This window comes from Diospyros lotus, chromosome 5 (genome assembly GCF_014633365.1).
Source record: "Diospyros lotus cultivar Yz01 chromosome 5, ASM1463336v1, whole genome shotgun sequence".
NCBI lineage: Eukaryota > Viridiplantae > Streptophyta > Magnoliopsida > Ericales > Ebenaceae > Diospyros > Diospyros lotus.
Window position 1 is genome coordinate 951,208 of NC_068342.1, and position 27,480 is coordinate 978,687.

The 27,480-nt window shown below is 37.1% G+C and overlaps 2 protein-coding genes across 8 annotated transcripts in view; both read right to left on the reverse strand.

Annotated features, from left to right (window-relative positions):
- Window positions 1-314: 314 nt before the first annotated feature.
- LOC127801676 (basic blue protein-like) lies at window positions 315-1,648 on the reverse strand. The gene is made up of 2 exons (XM_052337006.1): window positions 1,035-1,648; window positions 315-854 (listed from the first exon to the last, which is right to left on the reverse strand). The coding sequence occupies exons 1-2, from the start codon at window positions 1,297-1,299 to the stop codon at window positions 655-657; spliced, it is 465 nt and encodes a 154-aa protein (XP_052192966.1). The 5' UTR covers window positions 1,300-1,648; the 3' UTR covers window positions 315-654.
- The window catches only part of LOC127801675 (sterol 3-beta-glucosyltransferase UGT80B1), a 42,852-nt gene continuing 16,078 nt past the window's right edge, over window positions 707-27,480 (reverse strand). For 4 of the 7 annotated variants that reach the window (XM_052337002.1, XM_052337004.1, XM_052336998.1 and 1 more), the window contains exons 11-17: window positions 6,015-6,230; window positions 4,469-4,528; window positions 4,339-4,378; window positions 2,842-3,063; window positions 2,599-2,717; window positions 2,389-2,461; window positions 779-854 (exon numbers count right to left, since the gene is read on the reverse strand). In XM_052337002.1, the coding sequence (XP_052192962.1) occupies window positions 2,649-2,717; window positions 2,842-3,063; window positions 4,339-4,378; window positions 4,469-4,528; window positions 6,015-6,230 (607 nt within the window). In that variant the 3' untranslated portion in view covers window positions 779-854; window positions 2,389-2,461; window positions 2,599-2,648. Of the gene's footprint in view, window positions 855-2,388; window positions 2,462-2,598; window positions 2,718-2,841; window positions 3,064-4,338; window positions 4,379-4,468; window positions 4,529-6,014; window positions 6,231-27,480 lie in introns of all 7 variants that reach the window. The other 3 variants (XM_052337001.1, XM_052336999.1, XM_052337000.1) reach the window with 3 other exon arrangements.

Below are 27,480 nucleotides of genomic sequence, written 5' to 3' on the forward strand. Positions count from 1 at the left end.
AAGTAAAATATTTTTATAATACTCATATTAATATATTATATTTCATGTTATATTAATATAAATATACAATATATTAACATTTAAATATCATAATTAAGTATCAAAATAATATTTTCATAAAACAAATATCTAACAGCCCATCTCTCCATCTCCCCAGACTTGAATAGGGTATGGACCTTCCGACAGTACAATTGAATGTCCTGTCATCTATTTTCCCCAAACTATTGCATCACGAGTGAAGAAAGATTGCCCTTTAATATAGAAAAAGTGACATTTAAACCACCAGACCCTTGAGAATTCCTTAAAAAACAATATCACAGCCGAGCAAAGGCCCCACAATCCATTACCACTAGTAAACATAATCAATCAAACCAACTGGGAGAGAAGCTGCGGAAAGCTATCGATTATGTGGTTAAGGACACTAACAGACCCCATTCAAAGACCAAGCTGCAATGAAGGCCTTGACCCAGTGTGCTAACCGGCATCGAGTTAGAAGACAGTGGTAGTACACTGTCCTGATAACTCGGGTTTTTCATACAAAGGGTTGTATAGCTTTTATTCAAACCAACTTACATCTAGGTCCTTATTATACGATACTGATACATGTTCCTCTTTAGGGCCATGAAGCTTGATTGACATGAATGCTGCAAAGTGTTAGGCTGCAACCACAGCAATCTTCATTGCAGACTGACAATGGCCAGGAAAACTGCAGATGAAGAAGTTCTGTCCCTTCCTAAGCTTGATTTGATCCTTGCCGGAGGAGTATACCTTAGATCCAGGCGGGGCATTGCAGCTGTTGTAACCAGCGTTGTTCACAACTACCACATTGTGGGCCTGTGGGTTATAGTTGAACACTGCAACCAAAAATTACATAAGAGGTAGAGAAGACTTAAAATTATTTAAGAGTTTGGCACTGGTTAGGAGAGAGATCATAACATTTGTAGCCAGAGTACAGTTACACGTTCGAGTAAGAATAAGGTTATATATAAAAACGACTCTAACATGACCCTTTGAAAAACACTGAGAGGCCATACCAAGTGTGTCACCAGCCTTAAAGCGCTTGCCCTTGGGCCAGCCAACCACGTTAAAGGTCCAGCCCCCGGCACCACCAACGTTGTAGGTGGCTGCCTGAGCCACCTCACAGCTAAGCATAAAAAACAACAGCCCCAGCACAGCGGCTGCAGCACCCATTGCACTACCTCTTCCCTGAGACATCCTATCACTCTCAACGGCAGTCACGGGCAAAAGAATGAAAACTAGACACTGCTTATAGAGGTTGAAAATGCATGTCAATGCCATTTATAGAGGTTTTCTGGGTCGGATGTTTGGACACAGGCGTGGTGAGTGGTTGGTGGGGTCCCAGCTATTGCAAATTTAATGAGCCATAAATGAATGCTTGTTCCTCTAGGGAAAGGATGGATCAGAATTGACCCTTCCAAACGAGAAATTCAAGGGCAAAAGACAAGGTTATGGTTTAAAGCATTAACAGAGATCATTAAAGTGAAACCGACGACACACCATCAATCACCTGCCCATTTCGTCGGCAATTTGGACTTTTGGGTTATTTTCACTATTTTACTGGAACTTGTTAGGTTTGTTTCCAACAGCAACAGAAGCTTTATCTCATTTACACTTTGAAGTTTTGTTCCCAGATAATAACTAAAGTCTTTCTATTTATTTTTTTAGTAATTTTTACAAGTTCGGTAGGTAAACCCAGGACCACATGGTTTGTGATAACTCCTACCACCACTATCAGGGTTGCAAATTTCTCACTTGTTATCAGAAGACTTATTTGTCTCCCAGCCAAACACCGCTGTGCCATACAGAAAGTGCAACTCGACCATTTTCACATCTTAATTCTCAAAAGTTGCAACTCAAGCATTTTACGATTTTACCCCATCTCAAAGGAAATGCTAACAACTCCACAGCTAATATCAATTGATCTCTCTCTCTCTCTCTCTCTCTCTCTCACACACACACACACACACACACACACACACACGCACGCACACACACAAGATATCATAAGTGAGACAATAAGACCACAAAGAAGATTGGATCTTGTGACAGTCAACCCACAAATCAAAAATGAAAAGAAAAAATTAAAATATCAAGTATTCATATTTTTAAATGAAACCAAAAAAATTAACACAAAAATAAAAGATGAAAATTTTGAAAAGTGAAAACTCTGTCAAACGTCCCCTATATCATTGATAACTCTTTTTGAGTATTTGCAAAAAGTTCCGATACACGTAGTGTAAGTGGTGCCTTGGTACACAACAATACGCTGGTGGCCATTTTCTTACCCAATTTATTTAACCAAAAAGAATAAATAAATAAATAACTCGCCATCGTGAGGCCTCCATTGCAAAGTTAAATATCACCTACCTGACATAATTCATGTCCTATAATCTCCAAATTACTGTTGTATCAGTTCTCAAAAGCAAGCGTGCGATTTGATCTAACACAAACACACACACAAAGTGACACAATCATTATTAATCAAAACTATTATTGTTCAATATGTCTATCAAACTACATGAACAAACATAATTTGAAAAGGAAATTAGACAAATAGTAGAACAAATATTTGCAAACCTGGAACAAGAAATTACATCTGATGGGTTTTTGCTCCCAAGAGACAAATGTTAGTGCTTTGTAGAGTTAGAACAATTGATCTCTTCCTTGAGGATTTTTAAAGCTTCCGACACTCCATCCTTTATAAAAATGTCAATTTCCACAGAATTAGTGATTCTTGATCAAAATCAAAAATTTTGTAACAATGTTAAAGTTGGTTCCCTACTTTGCATACTGGCAAATAAACCTCTTAGAAACAATTACCTCAAGAGAAAGCCTTTCAGCAATCTCTGTTGCATGGGCTTTCACTTCAGGAGATAATGCATAATTTATGGCCCCTGCTACCATGTTTGCACCTTCCCTCACGCGCATCTCATCATTTTCATCTGGAAGCAGGTGGTCTTTTTTTAATGGTTCTGGAGCAACTCCAAGCCAAAACATCCTCTCAGCCCAATAAAATTGATCCAGCATGAAAGGGCAAACTACCTGCACGTCATCTGATTAGTTGACAGAGAAGAAGAATAAAAGCAATTCTACTTAAGGAACTCAGACAATTCAATATAACTTATATTCTGATGATAGCATACATTTGGTTTTCACAACTTAGTCAAACTAACAGCATAAAATAAACTGATACGTCCAGATTACCACTGCATCAATTGAAACATATTACTGCTTGCAGGTGCAAATCAAAAGAGGGTTCACAACAATAGGTTGACAACCCATGCAAATAGGATTACTGACTGTTATTTATCAAATAAATAATAGATATAAATGTATAATTGCACCATCTCGTGTGCAGTCTTTATCATGGTTTATTACAGCAACATTCATCTCTTTCACACATGCATCCAAGGATCAAAATTTCATTTCGGTATATAGTTCCAACTGGGAAAAATTTTTGAACAAGCTGTCAGGGAACAATTTGAAAGAGGTAAAGAAATGAAATTGTAGTGAACTGATTGGAAATTATGAATTCAATTATATTTAAATTGACAAAAGCTTCAATCACAAGTAATTATACATATTCAGTTTATATATACCCATTCGTGTCAAAGAACATATATAGAGCAGAAAAAATTCAATATTATTACCAATATTCTTATCTAAACCAGAAAACTGGAATTTATACAAAGAAGTCTACATGATTCCATAACTGTGTGAAGATCATGAGAAAATAAGGTCTGAAGTTGTATTTGATAACAGTAGTGAAGTATTACCCTATTCTGAAGTCCTCAATAGTTGTTCTCATCAAAATTATAAAAACATATGTGATTAATCTTAATTTTGTGTTAAAATCCTCCACTGATCAGATATATTCTTTTTCATTTTTTCAAGAATTACAATATATTCTTGAATTTCATGATTTGACTATGTTTTGGTCTTCTAGAAAACAATAAGGTTCAACTGATCCAATGGAAATGGATGAAAGTTTTGTCCCCTGCGTACAGAAAGCATATGTTTTATTAAATCTCTAAGTAGCTGGTCATGAAAGCATATGTTTTACTGACAATTAAATCTCAAGTAGCTAGTCAAGAAAGCCGAAACGGTTCCCACTTCTTCCACTGTAGCTTCTTTTTTTCCTCCTAATCCTCAGTTCACAAAAAAAAGAAAAAAAGAAAAACACTATATTCACATTCCCAAGAGAGTGAGAACAGAGAACAATAGCATTGAGTATGTTGTGAAATGAACTTAAAAACTTTGGAAGACAAATATAGGAATGAAGCCAAAAAAAACAAGCACATCAGTCACGAAATGAACCTGCGGAATTCCTGCATGCAATGCCGCAGCAGTAGATCCACTGTGAGTGCAATGAAAACATATATTACCACCATGGCAGTGTGTGTATTTTTCTATAGAGAAATAAGGAAAACAGAAAATCAACTCTCACCTGCCCCCATGATGAACTGCAGCAGCACATCTTTGAAACAGCCACTTGTATGGTACAGACCTAATTGCAAGAGCACAATTCACAAGACATATATCAGTCAACAGTCAACGGAAGAGCAATCACAAATAAAAATAAGAACTTAGATGCTAGGGTACAGTTCCAAACATAATGTATCGAGTTTATTAACTGCATATATGAGGATGAAAATAGATGGGAGTTTTTTCCACAGTTGAACCCCATTTAGAATAAGCACACTTATATTTCATCATCAGCACAAAACATTTTATCAAATATTCAAATAGGGAGCATTATCAGCAATTCAGCATAAAACAAAATGTAAAATATAGTTAAAGAAAAGGGCATCTCCAACATGAGGCTCCTTTCTTTTATACACAGCCTTACTCTTGCTCTTTTTTCAAAGACATTTCTACAACGTGAACCTGTGATCTTATGGTTAAGAAGGAGCAACCTTACGCATTGCTACCAAAGCTCACCCTCAAAATGCAAAATATAGTAACATGGATATAGCAGCATTCTCGTAAAATCAGATGCAGCCCATTTTTAAGATGCACCTACATCAAGTCATGCCCTTTTTATTTTTATTGCTTTATAAATGACTTCATAGTTGTATCTCAAAACCAACTGAATTATTTGCAAGATATCCTTATTGCATACCATTTTAAACATTAGAAAAACATGCATTCTAGATACCCTGGGATAGAAGGTAGAAAATCACGTCATCACTGTAGGCAAACAAAACTCCTCCCAGTTGCTGTGATTCTGTATAAGTTGGCATCACAACAGAACAACAATACCAAGAGTTCAAGAATCAATAGGGCTTAGCCAACCAACCTCAAAACTAACAAGTTATGGAAACACTAGTCCTTTGCTTAATAAAAGAAGAAGCCATTAGAGAGAGAGAGAGAGAGAGAGAGAGAGAGAGGAATGTCAAAGCTATAACAACAGCAAAAAATAAAGCTGTAGCTTCTTTGCAGGCACTCACAAGTTGACCAGCTAACACCAAATGGCAATAAATTTTCCTTAAATTTAGCTTCCCTTGACATTTTTTTCCTAAAAAAGTAGCTATCGCAACAAATCAACGTATGACATATTAATATACATCAGTTTGTCATTTCTTAGAAGCTTAAGCTTTTACAATAAGTGGCTCTTTTTGTTCTTGGAGGTCTTTCAATATATGCCTCATAAATATCTAAGCATTCTCCATCATCATTCTGATGCACGCTATTTTGTTATTGTTCCTGTACCCTGTTTTGCTTTTCAATTTCACCATGAGCCAAAGGAAGCATGCAAGGAGGTACGGAAGTCGACATATGCATTTGGTCCATTACAAAAAGCCTAAGATTCTTGGGAAACTGGTTGTCTGACAAAACACCACCTGACAGTACTAAAACTGATTAAGTTTTCATGAAACTTCATGGTATTGCCAAAAATGTCAAAACATTTCATGTGTTCTTAAGATCTGAAAACCATCTCCAAGGTCTCTTCCTAGTACCCAGTAGAATAAAGATAATCAATAAGTGCTCACCTAGAAAAGCAAAAAAGTCTGCCACCAAAAAGAGAGATTCCATCCTCACTTAACTGTCTTTGTTCTGAGCCTGGTAACATATCAGTAGCAATTTTCTTGATTGCAGCATCTAGAAGTTCAAAGCCTGCTGAAAATAGGATGAATCTGTGACTTGTGATGTCCAAAACAGTTTGAAGAACCCCGAGAAATGCTTGAGGGTTTCTTAAAAAACCCATGCTGCATGTCATAAATAACTTATCAGAAACATTATCTATATAAATATAGAAAAAAAAAGTTGATTTGCATGTAGGCAGTTAAGCACAACTGTAATCTGTGCCCAAAAGGAACTAAACTCTAAAATAAAAAGTAAATCTAGGAAATGAATAAAGGCTAAAATGCCAGGTCAGTAACATTCACACTCAACTATGAATCTATGACTATAGAAATAGAAGTATTTTTTGAATATAGAATATTCTTTGTATATCTTAGATTCTGTGTATATTCCTATTTCCTTTTTTGTTATTTTTCTTTTTTATTATTATCTTCCTCTATAAAGAGAAAAGGGAAATCATTGTATAATTATAAGAAATAGAGAATTATATTTTCTCAATCTTGTTTAGATGGTATCAGAGCAGGAATTAGGATTAAATCACAGCTGTTCAACTGTGAAACCATAATTTCTTCTATTCCTCTGCTATATCCAATAAGTGCCGCCGTCCTTCATTGGCCATCCTCCAGCTGCCGCCGCCCTTACATCGGTCGTCGCCTCTGAGATCCGACCATCCCGACCGCTGCTGCATCTTCAATCGTCGTTGTTCTCCAATGGGTTCCCACCTCTGGAACGGTCGCGACCTCCTAGCCTCTCATGAAGGTCAGCTTTCATCAGTCGCACCTGTCGCTGTCCTTGGTTGCGAAGGTCGGCGTTGCATTGCACTCCAGAGCATCCCCTATCCGTCGTTTGTGCTACTTCTCCATCACGCATCGGACGTTCGCACCTATTGCTGTCGCGAAGGTTGGCTCTGCATCGCACACCAGAGCTGCCCCTATCTTTCGTTCTTGCTGCTTCGTTCGTGCTGTTCGTACTGGCCCTCTATTGTTCAGATTGGGCAACTGGGTACCCAGATCCAAGTATCCAGATTCGTGGGTCTCTGCTAGGGTGTCTAGATCTGTACATATCCAAATCCAGCTGCTAGTGGGTCCTTGCTTCTGCTGCCCTGATCTGTTTGTTCAACTATCATGACTGACTCTGCATCTTCAGTCACTCCGACCCAGCAATCCCAGTCTTCTTAAGACTAGTTTCGAGTTCCCCGAAACTCCTCTGACTCACATCCGGTACAGATTACAACAATTCATCTCAATGGTACCAATTTCCTGCGTTGGTCGCAATCTGTTCGTATGTACATTCGAGGTCGGGGAAAGATTGGCTATTTGACTGGCGCCACATTAGCCCCAGACAGTAAAGACCCGCTGTATGACATTTGGGATGCCGAGAATTCAATGGTGATGATGAGGCTTGTTAACTCCATGAAGGAAGAGATAAGTTCGAACTATATGTGCTTCTCTACAGCAAAAGAACTATGGGATGAAGTCACTGCCATGTATTCCGATTTGGGGAATCAATCACAAATCTACGAGCTCAACTTGAAACTTGGTGAGATTCGACAAGGTAGTGATACTGTCATCATATATTTTAATTCTTTAAAGCGCATTTGGCAGGACTTGGATCTCTTCAATACATATGAGTGGAAAAGTACAAAAGATTACAAATATTATCAGAAAATGGTTGATGCTAATCGGGTATTTAAGTTTCTCGCTGGACTCAATGTTGAGTATGATGAAGTCCGAGGGAGGATCGTCAGTAGAAATCCACTCCCGTCTCTTAGTGAAGCCTTCTCTGAAGTTCGGCGTGAAAAAAGCTGAAGACTGGTTATGTTGGGCAAGAAAAAAAGTGGTGAAAGTGGGTTATTTGAAAATATGACGCTCGTGACTACTGATGCTAATGCTGGTGGACGGCATATTGCGAGTCAACGAAAGGGGGAAGAAAAACCTCGTGTTTGGTGTGATCATTGCAATAAACCACGCCATACTCAGGAGACCTGTTGGGTGCTTCATGGCAAGCCAGCCAATTGGAAGTCTAGATCGAAGCGATCCCAACCTACTACTCATGAAGCTGATGCAAGACCATTCAACAAAGAGCAACTTGATCAACTTCTGCGACTGCTAAAGCCTAATATGTCCCCTGGTACACACAATTGTTCTTTGGCCTATTTAGGTAGAAACTCATTTGCCCTATCTAGCTCTTTTCAATCTGTTCCATGGATCATTGATTCAGGAGCATCTGATCATATGACTGGTTTATCGCATCTATTCAACTCGTATATTTCTTGTTCTGATAATGAAAAAATAAGAATAGCTGATGGTAGTTGATGAGGGGTTAATATTTCCTAAATCTTAATGAATTATATCCCCATTTTGACTTTATAATTATGCTTAAAATAAATAATTATTCGTATTACATATTATTACAGGATGAAGCAAGGAAGTTGACTTCTACAATTAATTAAGGGCATAAATCGAAGACGTTGGATTACCCATTAGTGTTGCTCAAAATCATGGGCCAACTATGGAGTCTAGGGGATGTTTCAAGTGCACTTGGTCCAACTATCAAGTAGAATCCAACATAAAAAAGGCCCAAGACCAAGCAAAGGCCCAAGACCAACTAAAGGCCCAAGACCAATCAAAGGCCCAACAAAGCCCAATTTGTAGAAGACTTTTCTTTATTTTGTATTTTTTTTATAAATGTTTTACCACCTAAAGTCTTTTGTATTTTTTGTCTTTTACCTAATTTTCTTCCATTAGTTAGGTGAATGTTTTGTTGAATAATTGTGTGGCTTGTAATGCATCTTGTGGGCTATAAATAGCTCACTTTGGTGCATTTGTGAGGGTGTGGTTATTACTTGAATCAAAGTTTAGTTTTGTTCTTAGAGTTTCCCTTAGAGAATTGATTTTATTCTCTCTCTTATTTTCTCTTGTAATCTTACTTCATTTCTTTCTTCTTTTAATTCTTATGTCATTTATTGTTACTTTATTATCCATCGCCTAAATGGCCGATTAATTTCTGCCTTTAAATTTCTGCAATTTTAATTCTTGTCTTTCAATTATCTACCGCCTAAATGGCCGGTTAGTTTCTGCTATTTCAATTCTTGTTACTTAAATTCTGTTATTTAAATTATGTCATTTAAATTCTTGTTAATTAACTTTTAAATGGAAATGAGTAGCTAAACCTAATCTTGGGTTAAGGCAAGGACAGTGTCCAACGCCAATGATTCCCAAAGAAAGTTGCGCTTAAAATGAGTATCATTAATTTAAATTTCAGTACGAGTGAGTTTTAATTATTGGGAAATCACTAGGTTTGGATTGGAGTGTAAGCCTAACTTAGAGTTTTCATGTCACGCATGAGAGTTACTAGAACTGGAAACGCTATCATACCCAAACCCGGATGATTAATTTAGTTATTTTGTATATTAATTGTAATTAGATTTATGGTAGTTGCTTAAATTAGAATCCCACATATCATGTATGGGGATTGCTTAAACTAGAACTATTATCATCTCTAATTGCATTTAATAACAAACCCTCATATCTGAAATTAAATTAATGTTACTAACCTTGTTTACTAAAATTTGGGAATCAATGGGTTGGTGACCCGGGTTCGATCCCCGGCAACGGCGCCAAAATTTGACTGCTCTCTCACCCAGCAATTAAAACACAAAACAAAACACAATAAAAAATTTATATATATATTTTTTTATTTAGGTGAAAGGTTTATACTCGTCAGTGTACGAGTGCAGTTGTAGTCCAAATTTAAATTTATATTTTCTGATGAGTCCAGGTCGTCCACTGAGAGATTTATTTATGACAAAAGTAAAAGAATGTCACACACACGCACACGCATTTAGATGAATTGGTAACAAGATTTTGTTTTATGAATTTTTTTTATAACAAATATTAGAAAATAAAGCAAGGTAGAAATTAAAAAAAAATGCTTAATGTGAGGATATTAAATTGGATAGCACTTGAGTTAAGACAATTTCAGCATCAACCCATTGATTCCCAAATTTTAGTAAACAAGGTTAGTAACATTAATTTAATTTCAGATATGAGGGTTTGTTACTAAATGCAATTAGAGATGATAGTTCTAGTTTAAGCAATCCCCATACATGATATGCGGGATTCTAATTTAAGCAACTATCATAAATCTAATTACAATTAATATACAAAACAACTAAATTAATCATCCGGGTTTGGGTATGATAGCGTTTTCAGTTCTAGTAACTCTCATGCGTGACATGAAAACTCTAAGTTAGGCTTATGCTCCAATCCAAACCTAGTGATTTCTCAATAATTAAAACTCACTCATACTGAAATTTAAATTAATGATACTCATTTTAAGCGCAACTTTCTTTGGGAATCATTGGCGTTGGACACTGTCTTTGCCTTAACCCAAGATTAGGTTTAGCTACTCATTTCCATTTAAAAGTTAATTAACAAGAATTTAAATGACATAATTTAAATAACAGAATTTAAATAACAAGAATTGAAATAGCAGAAACTAACTGGCCATTTAGGCAGTGGATAATTGAAAGACAAGAATTAAAATTGCAGAAATTTAAAGGCATAAATTAACTGGCCATTTAGGCGGTGGATAATAAAGTAACAATAAATGACATAAGAATTTAAAAGAAAAAAGAAAGGAAGTAAGATTACAAGAGAAAACAAGAGAGAGAATAAAATCAATTCTCTAAGGGAAACTCTAAGAACAAAACTAAACTTTGATTCAAGTAATAACCACACCCTCACAAATGCACCAAAGTGAGCTATTTATAGCCCACAAGATGCATTACAAGCCACACAATTATTCAACAAAACATTCACCTAACTAATTGAAGAAAATTAGGTAAAAGACAAAAAATACAAAAGACTTTAGGTGGTGGACTTCTCATAAAAATACAAAAGACTTTAGGTGGTAAAACATTTATAAAAAAAATACAAAATAAAGAAAAGTCTTTTACAAATTGGGCTTTGTTAGGCCTTTGATTGGTCTTGAGCCTTTAGTTGGTCTTGGACCTTTGCTTGGTTTTGGGCCTTTTTTATATTGGATTCTACTTGATAGTTGGACCAAGTGCACTTGAAACATCTCCTAGACTCCATAGTTGGCCCATGATTTTGAACAACACTAATGGGTAATCCAACGTCTTCGATTTATGCCCCTAATTAATTGTAGAAGTCAACTCCTTGCTTCATCCTGTAATAATATGTAATACGAATAATTATTTATTTTAAGCATAACTATAAAGTCAAAATGGGGATATAATTCATTAAGATTTAGGAAATATTAACCCCTCATCACACCCCCAACTTGAATATTGTTAGTCCCTTAGCAATCGGATTATACACCAGCCATGGTCTAATCGCAATACTTGCATGAATATAAAAATTTCAAATTCGAAACCAAAATGCGTAGAGTAGAACATTCAAAATAAGTCGAACATTCAAAATTAGATTTATGGTTAAAGGTCATATAATCTTAGGAATGACAATCAGGATGATCAATACACAGATTACTCCCTCGAAGTTTTGACTTAAAACCTTACTGTAGATTTTCCCTCCAATAAAAACGATTCCTTAGGTGTACACACAAGGGGGTGCACCGTTATAAGAGTAAATGTAAAACAAGTTCAAACTCGGTGTCATCCCAAATACAAATAACGTATTTTCATGAAAGAACAGGAAAATTAACATAGCTTCATGACTGGAATAATGCCATAGATAAATAACTTTTGAATTTAAACAGAATTCCTTGCTCCGAACTCGAATCCTGAGATCACATGATTTATAGCATCAAGAGGGACCAAATTGGGTTGTAATGGGGCTATGAGGTTAATACGGATTGTCAAAGAAAATGGTAAAGTGTGCAAATGGGGTGTTAGGATTTTTTTTTTTTTTTTTACACTAATCTCAAATTGGATATAATGTTTTCTTCAGCATTTGTTTTGAAACACTTATACTGAATAACTAAGAGAACTTCTCTTTTTTTTTTTTATATGAAAATACTGATATAGACTGATTCCTAGAAACACACCAGGTTGGACAAACTCCATATGGTTACAGGTTTAGACGAAGGTAATGAAAGAAAGTGTGCTAAGAACAGCTCAAATGGGCTAGCAAAGGAGGTTAATGTAAAGAAAGAAAAAGGTTAATAGACTCAAATTGAAAGAAATTGATCCCCTACCATACTACTACAAAATAATGTTACTCAGTCAACTAATTTAGAGTTTTGAAACCAGCCAAATTCATCCGCTATCATACTAGACATTCAAAGCAAATTGATGTTTTGAAGCTATTGAAAATATGAGATAAACAATAAAGCATATTTAGAGTAAGTGTTATTTCACTCAGAAGTAACGATTATTAGGCTTAAACACTCATTCGGGTAATAGTCTCTACTTCTGTTGAGGGATCATGCAGTGTGCTAATCAGCTAATTACCATTGCCTTTGACTTTATGACCGATAAACCAATTTCTAATTATTGAACACTCGATGCATGCAAATCATCTATTCTAATTCCATACATATACGTTTTCAAATAAGAAATTAATACATTCATGATTCATATTGCAAATTCAACTGGCTATCAGTGTATAATTCCAACGCTTCAGGGATAGCATTATTTAAAGCACACACATTTTTTTTTTTAATTTTTAATTCACACAAAACTACAAGTATGCAATTGCAAATTCACAGTTAAACATAGACTAGATAATTCATAAATATACCTTACTCCCCCCAACTTAAATTGCAGCAATAAAATAGGGTTGTTAGGAATACCTGTAACTCTATAAGTCCATGGATTTACTGTGAACTGCTAAAACTCAAACAAACAAATGAGCATACCATATATATATATTTTTATATTTTCACACCAAAATAAAAATTTCATGCAAGTTATAAGATAAACAAAATGCGTATCAAGAGTACAAAGTACTCCTTACTCAGCCATCTTATCATAGACTCGCCTAACAACATTCCACAGTTTTTTTTTTTTTTTTTAACACAAGAAAAGAAATTTTGTACAAGTCATAGGAGATGAGTCTCAAGAGTACAAAAAGTACTCCTTACTCAGCCATCTTATCATAGACTTGCCTTACAGGGATAATTCTAAATTAATCGAACCTTTTTGCCGCTTGTTTTTGATTGCCTTAGACCAATCTATCCGAGACTCATAAGGATCGTGCTGTGGAACATAAGTATGTAATTTCTCTAGCAACTCCTCGATGGTAGATGCAGAAATAAGAATCTTTCTTGCTGAAGGAGAAATGAACTTTTGGTCCATAGCCTGATCAATAAAAGAGAGCAACCCATCAAAAAAATGGTTAACATTTAAAAGTCCAATGGGTTTGGTATGCAGATTGCTCTTGGCCCAAGAGATTATACAGAAGATTTCTTCAAGTGTACCAAAACCTCCTGGTAAGCGATGAAAGCGTCTGACTGATAAATCTTACTAGCCATGCGCTCAGACATAGAAGTCGTTTCTATAAGTTGACCGCGTGTAATCCCAGAAATACGTGGTTCAGCCAAAGGGATTGGCATTACACCTACCACATATGATTTTCCAAAAAGTGCAGCTTGTGAAACATAACCATTCAATCCACGACTTCCCCCTCCATATACCAAATTAATCTTTTTCTCTCCTAATTTTTGGCCTAGTTCGCTTGCTGCAAGTGCGTAACAAATATCACTCCCAAGTTGAGAGCCACAAAGTACACATATCGTTTTGATTTGACAAACTAACTAGCCTTCCATGTTTGTTCCTTTTGTCTACCCTGGAAAAAGGTTTGGCGATCAAAAGTAGCTATACAACAATTCAACAAGAAATAAATACAAACAGAAATCATGCGTATGTACAAGTAGTTGTGATTGTGGCTCACATCTTCCTCTGGTTTTACGTCCAGAAACGGCTTAAACACTTTCTATGAAGCAAGGATAAGCTTCCCATCCAATTTTCTTATAGATTGGCAAACATGGTCGTTTTTAGTCAGATTCCTAAGACTATAGCGTTGGCGGTCACTTATGAATTGGCTCCATAAAGCAAGAAGTTCTCTTTGCACTATTCTACATGGATGCGTCTCAGGAGTCAATCGAATATCATCCAATGACTCCTTACTCAGTCTATCCTTTATGAAACTAATTTTATCTTCTCGATTGACGGACGTAAACCCCACAGATTTGCATCGAGTGTTACAGGTCCAACGAGCACACTTGTGACAACCATTCACTCTTTTAGCTCTTCGTTTCTTCGCAAAACTACTCTTCCCTAAGCCCGAGAAATGCTTAAAACTAGGTGAAGTTTCGCCAGCTAATCGAACTTTTGTTTCGATCAGCCAACGAATATCTTCAGGGATGTTATTACGCATTAAAAGCCGAAGTCTTTCACACCTAGTAGCATAAATTTTTTTTAAATCATTCTGCGGAAGAGATAGATAGTATTTGCGAATTTTTGAAAGCTGAAGATCCATTTTTTTTTTTTTTAAAGAAAACTCTAATAAGAAGAAAGTAAAGAACTAGAAACTTTACAAAAGGGATGAGAGTACCTGATCGGAGAATAACACAAAGGAGAGAAGATTAAGCTCAAGAAGGGTGGCTTACCTCATACAGATTTGGAGTCTCTTATAGAGCAATGGGCATCACTATTCGACACTCGGCTCGACGCATGCCATAATTGCACTGTCAGGCTTGGTGTCGTTTAGCGTCTCATTTTTCAACATTTGGCAGTGTGCCTCTTTCTTTATAGGGCAATGTGATTGCACTGTCCGAAAAGAATGGCTACCACCAGCGTCAATTCTGTTTCTCTCAATTAATTTTTTATTTTTTTTATATATATTTTTATTGTTTTTTTATATTTTTAATTTTATTATTTATTTTTTAAAATTTTTTTTTTCTTTAGGGGCCCGATAAAATCATATATACCACACAAGACAATATTATCACGTCAACCAAAATTATTTGCACAATGGATCAATTTCAAATACCAATAAATTAATTCTTAAGTACACCTTACCCCCCAACTTAAATTGTGCATTGTCCTCAGTCGGCAATAAAAAGGATAAAAGATAGGCATACCTGGCGGTCTTCAATACATGAACTCGTATGCAAAAGTTTTATTTAGACTGCACACAGAGGAGCACTATTTAAGTAATGCAGAAAAGAAACAATTTTTTTTTTTTTTATATACTTTGTTTTTGTTTTTGTATATTTTAAAAAAAACAAAATCTAGAAACATCCATTTAACCTAAATGGAAATGTGGTCTTTTAACGTCAGATTCTCAGACGACATGAAACTGCCATTACTCATCAGATGATGGTACATCATCCAAATTCACAACTCCTTCATTCTTCTCAATACTACCCTGGTATGGTTTCAACCTATGACCATTGACTGTAAGAAGTTGTCCTGACTCCGGATTTTCTATCTCAAATGCCCCATATCCTGAGATGGACTTGATTACAAAGGGGCCAACCCATCGAGACTTCAATTTTCCTGGGAATAGATGCAATCGAGAATCATACAAGAGTACCTATTGCCCTACCTAAAAGCTTTTTCGAATAATGTGCCGATCATGTAACTCTTTCATGCGAACCTTGGCCAATCGTACATTCTCAAATGCCTCATTCCGAATTTCTTCGAGTTCATTCAATTGGAGCTTCCTAGAGATGCCTGCTTCAGTTAAACTCTTGTTGATCTTTTGAACTGCCCAATATACTTTATGCTCAATTTCTACTAGCAGATGACAAGATTTACCGTATACTAGCCTATAGGGAGACATTCCTAAAATTGTTTTGTAAGCTGTCCTGTACGCCCAAAGAGCGTCTACTAGTCATAAGGACCAATCCTTACGATTAGCAGTAACAGTCTTTTTCAATATGTGCTTAATCTCCCTATTAGCTAACTCGGCTTGACCATTGGTTTGGGGATGGTATGGTGTTGCAACCTTATGCAGTACACCATATTTCCTCATTAATCCTGCCACAACTTTATTACAAAAATGGGAACCCCCATCACTGATGATTGCTCGTGGCATCCCAAATCGACTGAATATGTTTTCTTTCAAAAATTTCACCACAGTCCTATGGTTATTTGTTCTAGCAGGGATTGCTTCGACCCATTTGGACACATAGGCGATAGCAAGTAAGATGTATTCATGACCAAATGAATTGACAAATGGGCCCATAAAATCCATACCCCAATAGTAAAAAACTTCTAACACTTGGATCGGATGTAATGGCATCATGTTTCTCCTCGACAGACTTCCTAACCTTTGACATCGATCGCAACTTGAACAGAACTTGTACACATCCTTGAATAGTGTCGGCCAATAAAATCCACTTTAAAAAATTTTTGCAACTGTTTTCTTGATAGAAAAATGGCCTCCACATGCAAGAGTATGACAGAAATTCATGACACTTTGTTGCTCATGCTCAGGGATGCACCTTCTTAAAATTTGGTCAGCACAATACTTATACAAGTAAGGGTCATCCCAAAAATAAGTCATAACCTTCCTAAAGAATTTTTGTTTATCTAGCTTGGTCCAATGGTTTGGAATTAGATCGGTGGCTAGATAGTTGGCCAGATCTGCATACCATGGTGTAACAGAGGTTGAGGTATCATTGATAAGGAAGAACTGTTCATCTGGAAAGGTGTCCCTGATTGGTTCCTTGTCTAGATTAAGATCTTGGCACGGAAGTCTAGACAAATGTTCTGCCACCACATTTTCTACTCCCTTTTTATCTTTGATTTCTATGTTAAATTCTTGGGGTAACAAAATCCACCTAATAAGACGCGGTTTGGCATCTTGTTTGGTGAGCAAGTATTTCAAAGCTGCATGGTCAGTGAAAACAATGACCAATGACCCCACCAGATATGATCTGAACTTTTCTAATGCAAAAACTATTGTCAATAGTTCCTTCTCAGTTGTTGTGTAATTTTTTTGGGCTTCATTGAGGGTTTTACTGGCATAGTAGATGACATAAGGTTTTTTTATCTTTTCTTTGCCCTAGGACTGCTCCTACAGCATAATCACTTGCATCACACATGAGTTCAAAGGGCAATGACCAATCTGGTGGTTGAATAATGGGGGCTGAGATGAGAGCATTTCTTAACCTCTCAAAAGAGGTTTGACAAGATGATGTCCACTCAAATGGGACATTCTGGGAGAGCAAATTACACAGAGGCCGGGCTATGCTGCTAAAGATGCTATGAATCTCCTATAGAACCCAGCATGCCCCAGGAAAGACCTGATGTCCTTAACACTCTTAGGGACCAGTAATTTTTGGATGGCTTCTACTTTGGCTTTGTCCACCTCTATTCCTTTAGCAGAGACAATATGCCCTAGGACTATACCTTGTTTGACCATGAAATGACATTTTTCCCAGTTAAGCACAAGGTGGGTTTCTTCACAACGAGCTAGAACTCTCTCTAAATTCTCTAAACATGCCTCAAAACTAACTCCATAGACAGAGAAATCATCCATAAAAACCTCCACAATGTGTTCTGTTATCTCACTAAAAATACTCATCATACACCTTTGAAAGGTGGCAGGGGCATTGCATAGTCCAAAAGGCATACGTCTATAGGCAAATGTCCCAAATAGACATGTGAAAGTGGTCTTGTCCTGGTCCTCTAGGGCAATGTCAATCTGGTTATATCCTGAATAACCATCAAGGAAACAATAGAATGCTTGTCCAGCTATTCTTTCAAGGACTTGGTCCAAGAGTGGCAATGGAAAATGGTCTTTTCTAGTCATTGCATTGAGTTTTCTGTAATCGATGCACACTCTCCATCCGGTTTGGATGCGAGTAGGGATCAATTCATTCTTTTCATTTCTCACCACTGTTACTCCAGACCTTTTTGGGACCACTTGAGTGGGGCTGACCCACTTTGAATCCGAGATGGGGTATATAATACTCGCATCCAGCAACTTTAGCACTTCTTTCCTAACCACCTCTTTCATGTTAGGATTGAGTCTCCTCTGCATTTGCCTGACAGGTTTAGCATCCTCCTCTAGAAATATCCTATGAGTGCAAGTCAAAGGACTAATTCCATGCAAGTCTGAGATGGTCCATCCTAAGGCTTTTTTCTGAGCTCTCAGAATGTTTATCAGTTGAATTTCCTGTTGAGATGTCAAACTTCAAGAGATGACTACGGGGAGTGTGTTCTCATCACCTAGAAATGCATATTTTAACTCACTTGGCAAAGGTTTCATTTCAAGTGTGGGTGAGGTATTATCAGATTGTGACTCCTCATTGTTCAGAGAACCCAATGGTTCTGATTTGGGAATCCATTGAGCCACAGGCATTGTTTCTTGCTCCCTAGTGTTCTCCAATTCTTTTAACTCCCTCTCTTCTTGATCTTCTTCCATAGATTTGTTCAAAAATTCTTTTGCAAAATAGTCCTCAGCTAATGTTTGAACCAAATCTACTTCCTCCACCTCATTCTCAGCTATGTGTTGTTTGAAAACTCTAAAGATATTCATCTCTATAGTCATATTTCCAAATGATAACTTAAGTATTTCATTCCTACAATTAATTATGGCATTTGAAGTTGCTAGGAATGGTCTACCAAGAATGACTGGAACAGGGGGTTGAGGGCCTTGATGGGGTTGTGTCCAAGACTATAAAATCAATAGGGAAGTAAAATTTGTCCACCTGTACTAATACATCCTCCATTATCCCTCTAGGGACTTTGATTGACCTATCAGCAAGCTGTAGGGTAACTCTTGTTGGCTTGAGTTCTCCTAAGCCCAGTTGCTGATATACACTATAAGGAAGCAAGTTGACACTTGCTCCTAGATCTAAGAGTGCTTGGTCCACCCTCTGGCTTCCAATTATGCAAGAAATGGTTGGACAGCCTGGGTCTTTGTATTTGGGAGGAGTTTTGAATTGGAGAATGGCACTGACTTGTTCAGTCAGGAAAGCTTTTTCATGCACATTTGTTCTTCTTTTGACAGTACACAGATCTTTCAAGAATTTTGCATATGAAGGTGTTTGTTTGATTGCATCCAACAGCGGGATGTTGATTCTCACTTGTTTAAACACTTCATATATATCTGCATTTTGTTGCTCTTTTTTCAGATGATTCAACCTTTGTGGAAATGTTGGTTTAGGTCTGTATTGAATTTCTTTCCCATTTTCTTTTTGTTTTTCATTTTTCTCCACGGTGGATTCATGATCTTTTGGTTCTTCTTCTTCAGCGACAGGTTGGTTTATCCTAGGGTCAGTTGGTTTTTCAATTACTCTTCCACTTCTTAGGGTAGTCACTGCTTGCACTTGTTCATGAATGTTGGTTTCACTATTTGAGGTTTCTACTTGGTTGGTTTGTCTAATTGGGTTAGGATTGGTTTGGGATGGAAACCTTCCGGGTTCTCTTACACTCAATGTTTGTGTTAGTTTGGTCAACTGGCTCCTAATGTCTTCTACAGCTCTATTTGTTTGGTCTTGATTTTTGACAAGTTGAGCAACCTGATTGTTGATGACTGTTTGACTTTGGAAGAACTGGTGCAAGGTATCTTCCAAAGATCTCCTATGAGGAGGTTGGTAAGTATTGGATGTCGAACCTTGATTTTGTTTGAATGAGTGTTGTTGTGGAGGGAAATGAGGTTGAGAATGATTTCCAGAATCATTTCTCCAAGAAAAATTGAGGTGATTTCTATTATTGGGATGGTATGAATTGTAGTTCTGATTATTTCCATAATAGGCTCCACTCTGATTTTGATTTTGTCTCCCCTCAAAGTTGTGTGAATGATTGTTATTAGTCTGCCCATACAATACCTCCTTGAAAGCAGGTAGGGTAGGACATTCTTCAGTTGAATGGTCTATTGCATCACACACAACACACTTTACTTTCACTTGATTAACAGATTGCACCTTTTTGGGTTCCATGTTTTCAACTTTCTTTGTTAAAGCAATTAGTCTTGTATTTAAATCGTCACTCTCACTCAGTTGGTATCTCCCTCTAGGTTGTGGATTTTCTCTTGAATCAAGAATAGATGTTGGACCAACTTCCCAGTTTCTTGTATTCTCTGTCACTGTGTCAAAGAAGTAAAAAGCTTCTTCTGGAGTCTTCTCATAGAATTCTCCATTGCACATTGTAGAGACTAACATTTTCAATTGGGAAGTGAGTGAATCATAAAAGAAACTGACCACTCTCCATTGCTCAAAAGCATGGTGAGGACAAGTGTGAAGAAGGTCTTTAAACCTTTTCCACGCTTGAGCAAAATTTTCATTTGGTTTACAAGCAAAATTCATGATTTGTCTTTGAAGAGTAGCAGTTCTGTTGGCAAGGAAGTATTTTTTTAAGAAAGTTGTTTGCATTTCTCTCCAAGTTCCTATAGATCTAAGTGGGAGAGTGCCTAACCAAACTCATATGAAAGAATTTGAGGAAGTATGTAGCACTTGCATGGACCATACAACAAATGAGGATGTATGGTCCATACTCCCTAAGGGATCTAATTCTTCCCATCAACCATCATATGTTTAACTTCAAACCTGGCACAATCCAATTGTTACCAACTTTTCATGGCATGGATTCTGAAAATCCATATACTCATATGAAAGAATTTGAGGAAGTATGTAGCACTTGCATGGACCATACAACAAATGAGGATGTCATAAGATTAAAACTCTTTCCATTATCACTGAAAGATAAGGCAAAAATTTGGTTAGGCACTCTCCCACTTAGATCTATAGGAACTTGGAGAGAAATGCAAACAACTTTCTTAAAAAAATACTTCCTTGCCAACAGAACTGCTACTCTTCAAAGACAAATCATGAATTTTGCTTGTAAACCAAATGAAAATTTTGCTCAAGCGTGGCAAAGGTTTAAAGACCTTCTTCACACTTGTCCTCACCATGCTTTTGAGCAATGGAGAGTGGTCAGTTTCTTTTATGATTCACTCACTTCCCAATTGAAAATGTTAGTCTCTACAATGTGCAATGGAGAATTCTATGAGAAGACTCCAGAAGAAGCTTTTCACTTCTTTGACACAGTGACAGAGAATACAAGAAACTGGGAAGTTGGTCCAACATCTATTCTTGATTCAAGAGAAAATCCACAACCTAGAGGGAGATACCAACTGAGTGAAAGTGACGATTTAAATACAAGACTAACTGCTTTAACAAAGAAAGTTGAAAACATGGAACCCAAAAAGGTGCAATCCGTTAATCAAGTGAAAGTAAAGTATGTTGTGTGTGATGCAACAGACCATTCAACTGAAGAATGTCCTACCCTACCAGCTTTCAAGGAGGTATTGTATGGGCATACTAATAACAATCATTCACACAACTTTGAGGGGAGACAAAATCAAAATCAGAGTGGAGCCTATTATGGAAATAATCAGAACTACAATTCATACCATCCCAATAATAGAAATCACCTCAATTTTTCTTGGAGAAATGATTCTGGAAATCATTCTCAACCTCATTTCCCTCCACAACAACACTCATTCCAACAAAATCAAGATTCGACATCCAATACTTACCAACCTCCTCATAGGAGATCTTTGGAAGATACCTTGCACCAGTTCTTCCAAAGTCAAACAGTCATCAACAATCAGGTTGCTCAACTTGTCAAAAATCAAGACCAAACAAATAGAGCTGTAGAAGACATTAGGAGCCAGTTGACCAAACTAACACAAACATTGAGTGTAAGAGAACCCGGAAGGTTTCCATCCCAAACCAATCCTAACCCAATTAGACAAACCAACCAGGTAGAAACCTCAAATAGTGAAACCAACACTCATGAACAAGTGTAAGCAGTGACTACCCTAAGAAGTGGAAGAGTAATTGAAAAACCAACTGACCCTAGGATAAACCAACCTGTCGCTGAAGAAGAAGAACCAAAAGATCATGAATCCACCGTGGAGAAAAATGAAAAACAAAAAGAAAATGGGAAAGAAATTCAATACAGACCTAAACCAACATTTCCACAAAGGTTGAATCATCTGAAAAAAGAGCAACAAAATGCAGATATATATGAAGTGTTTAAACAAGTGAGAATCAACATCCCGCTGTTGGATGCAATCAAACAAACACCTTCATATGCAAAATTCTTGAAAGATCTGTGTACTGTCAAAAGAAGAACAAATGTGCATGAAAAAGCTTTCCTGACTGAACAAGTCAGTGCCATTCTCCAATTCAAAACTCCTCCCAAATACAAAGACCCAGGTTGTCCAACCATTTCTTGCATAATTGGAAGCCAGAGGGTGGACCAAGCACTCTTAGATCTAGGAGCAAGTGTCAACTTGCTTCCTTATAGTGTATATCAGCAACTGGGCTTAGGAGAACTCAAGCCAACAAGAGTTACCCTACAGCTTGCTGATAGGTCAATCAAAGTCCCTAGAGGGATAATGGAGGATGTATTAGTACAGGTGGACAAATTTTACTTCCCTGTTGATTTTATAGTTTTAGGACACACAACCCCATCAAGGCCCTCAACCCCCTGTTCCAGTCATTCTTGGTAGACCATTCCTAGCAACTTCAAATGCCATAATTAATTGTAAGAATGAAATACTTAAGTTATCATTTGGAAACATGACTGTAGAGATGAATATCTTTAGAGTTTTCAAACAACACATAGCTGAGAATGAGGTGGAGGAAGTAGATTTGGTTCAAACATTAGCTGAGGACTATTTTGCAAAAGAATTTTTGAACAAATCTATGGAAGAAGATCAAGAAGAGAGGGAGTTAAAAGAATTGGAAAACACTAGGGAGCAAGAAGCAATGCCTGTGGCTCAATGGATTCCCAAATCAGAACCATTGGGTTCTCTGAACAATGAGGAGTCACAATCTGATAATACCTCACCCACACCTGAAATGAAACATTTGCCAAGTGAGTTAAAATATGCATTTCTAGGTGATGAGAACACACTCCCCGTAGTCATCTCTTCAAGTTTGACATCCCAACAGAAAATTCAACTGATAAACATTCTGAGAGCTCATAAAAAAGCCTTAGGATGGACCATCTCAGACTTGCATGGAATTAGTCCTTTGACTTGCACTCATAGGATATTTCTAGAGGAGGATACTAAACCTGTCAGGCAAATGCAGAGGAGACTCAATCCTAACATGAAAGAGGTGGTTAGGAAAGAAGTGTTAAAGTTGCTGGATGCGAGTATTATATACCCCATCTCGGATTCAAAGTGGGTCAACCTCACTCAAGTGGTCCCAAAAAGGTCTGGAGTAACAGTGGTGAGAAATGAAAAGAATGAATTGATCCCTACTCGCATCCAAATCGGATGGAGAGTGTGCATCGATTATAGAAAACTCAATGCAATGACTAGAAAAGACCATTTTCCATTGCCATTCTTGGACCAAGTCCTTGAAAGAATAGCTGGACAAGCATTCTATTGTTTCCTTGATGGTTATTCAGGATATAACCAGATTGACATTGCCCTAGAGGACCAGGAAAGACCACTTTCACATGTCCATTTGGGACATTTGCCTATAGACGTATGCCTTTTGGACTATGCAATGCCCTTGCCACCTTCCAAAGGTGTATGATGAGTATTTTTAGTGAGATGACAGAACACATTGTGGAGGTTTTTATGGATGATTTCTCTGTCTATGGAGCTAGTTTTGAGGCATGTTTAGAGAATTTAGAGAGAGTTATAGCTCGTTATGAAGAAACCCACATTGTGCTTAACTGGGAAAAATGTCATTTCATGGTCAAACAAGGTATAGTCCTAGGGCATATTGTCTCTGCTAAAGGAATGGATGTGGACAAAGCCAAAGTAGAAGCCATCCAAAAATTATCAGTCCCTAAGAGTATTAAGGACATTAGGTCTTTCCTGGGGCATGTTGGGTTCTATAGGAGATTCATAGCATCTTTTAGCAGCATAGCCCGGCCTCTGTGTAATTTGCTCTCCCAGAATGTCCCATTTGAGTGGACATCATCTTGTCAAACCTCTTTTGAGAGGTTAAGAAATGCTCTCATCTCAGCCCCTATTATTCAACCACCAGATTGGTCATTGCTCTTTGAACTCATGTGTGATGCAAGTGATTATGCTGTAGGAGCAGTCCTAGGGCAAAGAAAAGATAAAAAACCTTATGTCATCTACTATGCCAGTAAAACCCTCAATGAAGCCCAAAAAAATTACACAACAACTGAGAAGGAACTATTGACAATAGTTTTTGCATTAGAAAAGTTCAGATCATATCTGGTGGGGTCATTGGTCATTGTTTTCACTAACCATGCAGCTTTGAAATACTTGCTCACCAAACAAGATGCCAAACCGCGTCTTTTTAGGTGGATTTTGTTATTCTAAGAATTCAACATAGAAATCAAAGATAAAAAGGGAGTAGAAAATGTGGTGGCAGACCATTTGTCTAGACTTCCGTGCCAAGACCTTAATCTAGACAAGGAACCAATCAAGGACACATTTCCAGATGAACAGCTCTTCCTTATCAATGATACCTCAACCTCTGTTACACCATGATATGCAGATCTGGCCAACTATCTAGCCACCGATCTAATTCCAAACCATTGGACCAAGCTAGATAAACAAAAATTCTTTAGGAAGGTTAGGACTTATTTCTGGGATGACCCTTACTTGTATAAGTATTGTGCTGACCAAATTTTAAGAAGGTGCATCCCTGAGTATGAGCAACAAAGTGTCATGAATTTCTGTCATACTCTTGCATGTGGAGGCCATTTTTCTATCAAGAAAACAGTTGCAAAAATTTTTCAAAGTGGATTTTATTGGCCGACACTGTTCAAGGATGTGTACAAATTCTGTTCAAGTTGCGATCGATGTCAAAGGTTAGGAAGTCTGTCGAGGAGAAACATGATGTCATTACATCCGATCCAAGTGTTAGAAGTTTTTTACTGTTGGGGTATGGATTTTATGGGCCCATTTGTCAATTCATTTGGTTATGAATACATCTTACTTGCTGTCGACTATGTGTCCAAATGGGTCAAAGCAATCCCTGCTAGAACAAATAACCATAGGACTGTGGTGAAATTTTTGAAAGAAAACATATTCAGTCGATTTGGGATGCCACGAGCAATCATCAGTGATGGGGGTTCCCATTTTTGTAATAAAGTTGTGGCAAGATTAATGAAGAAATATGGTGTACTGCATAAGGTTGCAATATCATACCATCCCCAAACCAATGGTCAAGCCGAGTTAGCCAATAGGGAGATTAAGCGCATATTGGAAAAGACTGTTACTGCTAATCGTAAGGATTGGTCCTTACGACTAGTAGACGCTCTTTGGGCGTACAGGACAGCTTACAAAATAATTTTAGGAATGTCTCCCTATAAGCTAGTATACGGTAAATCTTGTCATCTGCCAGTGGAAATTGAGCATAAAGCATATTGGGCAATTCAAAAGATCAACAAGAGTCTAACTGAAACAGGCCTCTCTAGGAAGCTCCAATTGAATGAACTCGAGGAAATTCGGAATGAGGCATTTGAGAATGTACGATTGGCCAAGATTCGCATGAAAGAGTTACATGATCGGCACATCATTCGAAAAAGCTTTCAAGTAGGGCAACATGTACTCTTGTATGATTCTCGATTGCATCTATTCCTAGGAAAATTGAAGTCTCGATGGGTTGGCCCCTTTGTAATCAAGTCCATCTCAGGATATGGGGCATTTGAGATAGAAAATCCGGAATCAGGACAACTTCTTATAATCAATAGTCATAGGTTGAAACCATATCAGGGTAGTATTGAGAAGAATGAAGGAGTTGTGGATTTGGATGATGCACCATCATCTGATGAGTAATGGCAGTTTCATGTCGTCTAGGAATCTGACGTTAAGAGACCACCTTTCCATTTAGGTTAAATGGATGTTTCTAGATTTTTTTTTTTTTTAAAAATATATAAAAAAAAACAAAAACAAAAACAAAAAAAAAGTATATAAAAAAAAATGTTTCTTTTTTGCATTACTTAAATAATGTTCCTCTGTGTGCAGTCTAAATAAAACTTTTGCATACGAGTTCATGTATTGAAGACCGCCATGTATGCCTATCTTCTATTCTTTTTATTGTCGATTGAGCACAATGCGCAATTTAAGTTGGGGGGTAAGGTGTACTTAAGAATTAATTTATTGGTATTTGAAATTGATCCATTGTGCAAATAATTTTGGTTAACATGATAATATTGTCTTGTGTGGTATATATGATTTTATCGGGCCCCTAAAAAAAAAACAATAAAAATATATATAAAAAAAATAAAAAATTAATTGAGAGAAACAGAATTGACGCTGGTGGTAGCCATTCTTCTCGGGCAGTGCAATCACACTGCCCTATAAAGAAAGAGGCACACTGCCAAATGTTGAAAAAATGATACGCTAAACGACACCAAGCCTAACGGTGCAATTATGGCATGCGTCGAGCCGAGTGTCGAATAGTGATGCCCATTGCTCTATAAGAGACTCCAAATCTGTATGATAGCCACCCTTCTTGAGCTTAATCTTCTCTCATTTGCGTTATTCTCCGATCAGGTACTCTCATCCCTTTTGTAAAGTTTCTAGTTCTTTACTTTCTTCTTATTAGAGTTTTCTTTAAAAAAAAAAAAAAAATAAAAAAAAAAAAATGGATCTTCAGCTTTTAAAAATTCGCAAATACTATCCATCTCTTCCGCAGAATGATTTAAAAAAAATTTATGTTGCTAGGTGTGAAAGACTTAGGCTTTTAATGCGTAATAACATCCCTGAAGATATTCGTTGGCTAATCGAAGCAAAAGTTCGATTAGCTGACGAAATTTCACCTAGTTTTAAGCATTTCTTGGGCTTAGGGAAGAGTAGTTTTGCGAAGAAATGAAGAGCTAAAAGAGTGAATGGTTGTCACAAGTGTGCTCGTTGGACCTGTAACACTCGATGCAAATCTGTGGGGTTTACGTCCGTAAATCGAGAAGATAAAATTAGTTTCATAAAGGATGGACTGAGTAAGGAGTCATTGGATGATATTCGATTGACTCTTGAGACGCATCCATGTGGAATAGTGCAAAGAGAACTTCTTGCTTTATGGAGCCAGTTCATAAGTGACCGCCAACGCTATAGTCTTGGGAATCTGACTAAAAACGACCCTATTTGCCAATCTATAAGAAAATTGGATGGGAAGCTTATCCTTGCTTCATAGAAAGTGTTTAAACCGTTTCTGGACGTAAAACTAGAGGAAGATGTGAGCCACAATCACAACTACTTGTACATACGCATGATTTCTGTTTGTATTTATTTCTTGTTGAATTGTTGTATAGCTACTTTTGATCGCCAAACCTTTTTCTAGGATAGACAAAAGGAACAAACATGGAAGGCTAGTTAGTTTGTCGAATCAAAACCATATGTGTACTTTGTGGCTCTCAACTTGGGAGTGATATTTGTTACGCACTTGCAGCAAGCGAACTAGGCCAAAAATTAGGAGAGAAAA

Excerpts from the sequence above, each read along its gene's own strand:
- LOC127801676 (XM_052337006.1), bottom strand. The coding sequence starts at position 1,299 with ATGGCATTGACATGCATTTTCAACCTCTATAAGCAGTGTCTAGTTTTC. Across the intron at positions 855-1,034 it reads TAAGGCTGGTGACACACTTG|TGTTCAACTATAACCCACAG; the intron begins GTATGGCCTCTC and ends TTTTGGTTGCAG.